This window comes from Lepidochelys kempii, chromosome 4, assembly GCF_965140285.1.
Source record: "Lepidochelys kempii isolate rLepKem1 chromosome 4, rLepKem1.hap1, whole genome shotgun sequence".
Taxonomy (NCBI): Eukaryota; Metazoa; Chordata; order Testudines; family Cheloniidae; genus Lepidochelys; species Lepidochelys kempii.
In genome coordinates, this window is record NC_136383.1 from 18,880,884 (window position 1) to 18,885,254 (window position 4,371).

Sequence of the window (4,371 nt, forward strand, 5' to 3'; positions counted from 1 at the left end):
TACAAACTGAGCTGTATGTGACAGCTCATCCTTGCTAGGCAGGTAAGTGTTGAGTCACGAGAATTCCTGGAAGTAACGGGCCAAAACTTGAAGTCCTTACTCACAGCAGAATTTTTCTGAAGGTCAGTTTTTGCTGGCAATGATCTGTTACAATTTGCACTGACTGGAATTCTAACTGAGTAAGAGGCCTGAGTGAGACTAGAGCCAGGGCTTCAAAGATCTGGGCCTAGCATGAGGCCATCAGAAGGGTGGAAGTGGCCTTCTTGCACCAATTCTCTTGCCCTTCAGGTCAGACTCAGTTTGCTGAGCAGTCTTGTTTTCAAGGTCAATCTTATTCAATCTTTTGGATTCAAACATCCTTTCAGCCTCTAATGCTATGAAGAAAGAGAGAGAAAAATGTACTGAAATCTCCTTAAGGCGCAATATATATTTAATATAAACCCCAATTTTGGGTGTTCTCAGGTAAAATAGAATACCACTCCCATTCATGTTATTGGCTATTTTATCCATCTGGATATTTTTAACCAGCTCTCTTGAGGGATTTGCATTACAAGTAGGAGCAATGACTGGTTATTAATAAGTATGCATATATATGGGGTAACCATATCCACACAGCTAACACTCCATCTGAGATCAGTTTCAATTTGATATTTTTTTCATCAGTCATTTTTCTAACACTATTTTTCGAAGATTTAGCTAACAAAATTGGGATGGCTCAGATTTGGCCTCCACTCCCCTTAGCTGGACCGAGCATGACGTTGGCAGAGCTGTCAATCAAACCTTTTTAATTTAATTAACTTTTTAAATTTAATCAATGTAATAATTTAAATCATTTGTGGTATTACCCCATCCCTCTGTTTCCCCTCCTTCCAGTGTCTTAGCACTTTGGACAGCATACTGGCCTGGGACTCAGAAGACCTGAATTCTATTTCTGGCTCTCCCACTCACCTGCTGGATAACCCTGGGCAAGTCACTCCCCATCCCTATGCCTCAGTTTCCCCATCTGTAAAATGGAGTGAATGCTATTGACCTCCTTTGTAAAGCATTTTGAGATTATCTGATGAAAAGCACTATATAAGCACTAGGTGGTAATATTATTTAGCACTTTCATCTTCAAAGTACTTTGCAAACACTAAATAATCCCAACCCTGCCTCCCCCAATGCAGGTAAGTATTATCCTCATTTTACAGATGTTAAGTGACTTGCTCAAGACCTCAAAGGCAGTCAGTGGCCAGGCTCTGAGAGACCATTATAGTTGAAATCCACCAAATCAAGGAGATTGGAAGGCACTTCAGAAGACAGAGGACAATGGTAAATGTAAAACCTTTCAACCCTGAAAGAAGTTAACTGCTTGACCAAGTGAAAATCAGGACCCTAAACAATTTGCTGTTGAACAGAGGTGAAGTGAAGATTTTAAGACATATGCTGACTTTGAGGAGAAAGGGTCACACTGTTCATGAAATAAAATGTATATTATTAAACAACCCTACAATATTGTGGGGGCAGGGGCAACAGCTGCTAGAACTCTCATTTTATCCTCTGTCATGTGCAGTAGCTTTTTCTTCATGGTTGGTCTGAGCAGGGTGCAGACGACTTGCCTCCCTGGTTTTAAATTTAAAAGCAGAGCTAGGAACAGCATTTGCAATTTAGCTGGTTTTGAAGTTTCAATTTCCACTCAAAATGGCACACTGGATCTTTAAGAGCAGACCAGAAAACTTACTCTGTACTGATGGGATCAGCCTGCTTTCAACAGTGATAGTTGGCCGCAGAGTTAAAGCATGACACCAAGGGCTGTCTTCAAGGAGAGGCAGGTTTGTCTGTCCCCTTTCCTGGCACAAACGCCTTGTCAGCAAAGCAAGTTCTGCAGCATCTGCCCTGTGACCACAAAAATGTCATGAATGAGTGGTTTGTACAGCAATGAAAACATAAAATCCACAGGTGTTCAGGTCACCTGTTGAACATTTTCTATAGCAAGGCTAGCGATTTCAAATGACACTCATGTTTGTCCATGTAGAGGTGTTATTTTGGCCACCAGAGGGAGCCACAATAATCTTGTGTAAAAATAAAAGCATACTGAAAAAGTTTAGAAGAATTAATAAAAAATTGAAAGAAAGGCTTCAAAACTAGTGTGATCAGTCAGTCACTCTATCAGTCCATCTGTTCCCTCATTCATGCCATGATTAATGGAAAAACACACTCTGAGAAAGTCAGACATAATTTAGTTTGTATTATTTATGACAGTTAAATAGAATTCCTGACAGTAATTTAGCCCTGTTTTGTTCCTCTATTGAACAGTGAGAAGATGAAGAATTTCCCTCCGAAGTCACTCTTTTTTGGCCCCCATTAGCAGGGACCTATTAAAATATATACGATGATAGATGATACCAACGTGCGTCAGTTTGTTCCTAAACACACAAAGAAAAGTACAGCCCATTTTGCCACTGGGGATCCCCACATGCAACCTAAGTTTCCATCAGATACAGGAGGCAGGATTCGGGGGGCTGGAGCCATTCGTGTGCAGAACAGCTCACCTATTTGGGGGGAAGGGGCTCTCTGCTTGTTCCCATATTGTAGGGCTTAGGGGGCAGGTATGTCTGTATCTTATAAGACCTTCATTATTGTAGTGTCTGATTGCCCCACAATTTCTAATATACTTCATCCTATGAGGAGGAAATATGATCCCCATTTTGCAGTTTGGGGATCTGGGGCCCAGAGGAACTTGCCCAGGTCTGCACAGGAAGTCTGTAGGAGAGCAGAACACAAATCTGCATCCTCCTGAGTGCCAGACTAGTACTCTAACCACTGGACCATCATTCCTTTAAGGTCAGGAGTAAGTTGGGGAAGGTGCACTCATCCACACACCGATCCACCAGTTTCTGAGCAGAGGCAGGGAAGTCGCTACAGCAACGTCCACCCTTATCCCATTTCAGATTGGTAGAAGAGGAACAGGTGAGGGAGGCTCACTCCAGCCATTGCTTAGGATTTTGCTGCAGGGCCAGCTAGGAGAAGATTGACATCTTAATAAATGCAAATAATTTGTTAACAAGAGAAACTATGAAAACATGTAAAAGGCAAAAGCATCTAAACTGTGTGATTCGTTCCCATTTCTTCCCTTGTACAAAAGACTCTCTAAAATTAACTAACAAGGGAGTAACCCTAAAAACAAGGGCTAATAATGAAACTAAGGTTGAGAACTCAGGCACTCAGGTCCGGAAATGCAAGACTGAAGTTCAAACCTCAGCCTTAACTCTACTCTCTTGTAATTATGCCTCTTATTTTATGTCATTGTACATTTTTCTATCAATCAATATAAAATATTCACACTGGAACTTCTTATATCCCCTTACCTGCAGTAAGTTACAAGCCAGGACATACTTTCTTCCCACTTGGCTTGAATTTTCAGTTAAAACAAGCTTATTTTGGTGCACATGGATATGTGTATAGGCAAAGGAGGCCAGTATCCATTCAGCACCTGGTTCTGTGGACAGAGGACTCTATTTCCCAGTGCCAGCAGTCTGGCACTTTTCACAAGCACTTAATCCACTTTTAAAAGGCTGAAGAACTGTTAAAAGGCAGATTAGTCTAGACTCTAGTGGACAGGACACTATGCTGGGAGTCAGGTGACCTGAGTTCTAGTCTTAGTTCTGTGAGGGCTGCACTCGGATACAAAACTCACGACACTGAATCTCACAGCTGCCTTCGGCCACAGGTTTAAAAATAGCAGTGTAGACATTCGGGCCTGTGCTCTGAGACCCTCCCCCAGCTGTGGCCATGCCACAGGTCTTCTATTGCAGTGTAGATGTAGCCTGTGTGACCAGGGCAAGACGTTTCTCCTCCCTGTGCCTCAGATCCCCTCCCACCCTTTGTCTATTTAGACTCTAAACTCTTTGGAGCAGCGACTGTCTGGTCCCAATCTCTTAATTAACAATGATAATAGATGGTAGTTGTATAAAAAATAGTGACCACTGTTGTGTATATTGACTGTGGGATGTAGTAACCAGCACTTACACTTTATAACAGCTTGCTTGTAAGACAGATTTTACTGTCCTCTTTCTGTGAAAATCATATTCCATGGTAGATCAGTGGATGCAGTTCACTTGCACAGACATGTCAGAAACAGACGCAAACTATCCTCTTTTGCTTCCTGTTCACCTATAACATAAGAGATCGTTAGCCAGGAAAACCCATTCCACCTGGGCATTTACTTGCAGTGCATTAAGTGGAAGAATTAAATGTAAATGGAAAACCTGCTCCAGGAATTAACTGAGTTGCATTTGTCAGTCTTGCAGTCAGTTTTGGATTATTCGATTCTGAAGAGATCAAAAAGAGCAGAATGAACAAAGTCTCCAACACCTGTTTCAATTTTACTCT

At 41.8% G+C, this 4,371-nt stretch overlaps 1 protein-coding gene across 1 annotated transcript; it reads right to left on the reverse strand.

Moving 5' to 3' along the window:
- Positions 1–4,139, reverse strand: C4H4orf36 (chromosome 4 C4orf36 homolog). The gene is made up of 3 exons (XM_073340609.1): positions 4,009–4,139; positions 1,721–1,875; positions 1–374 (listed from the first exon to the last, which is right to left on the reverse strand). Exons 1-3 carry the CDS (start codon positions 4,071–4,073, stop codon positions 241–243), a joined length of 354 nt encoding a protein of 117 aa, XP_073196710.1. The 5' UTR covers positions 4,074–4,139; the 3' UTR covers positions 1–240.
- Between the last annotated feature and the right edge of the window lie 232 nt (positions 4,140–4,371).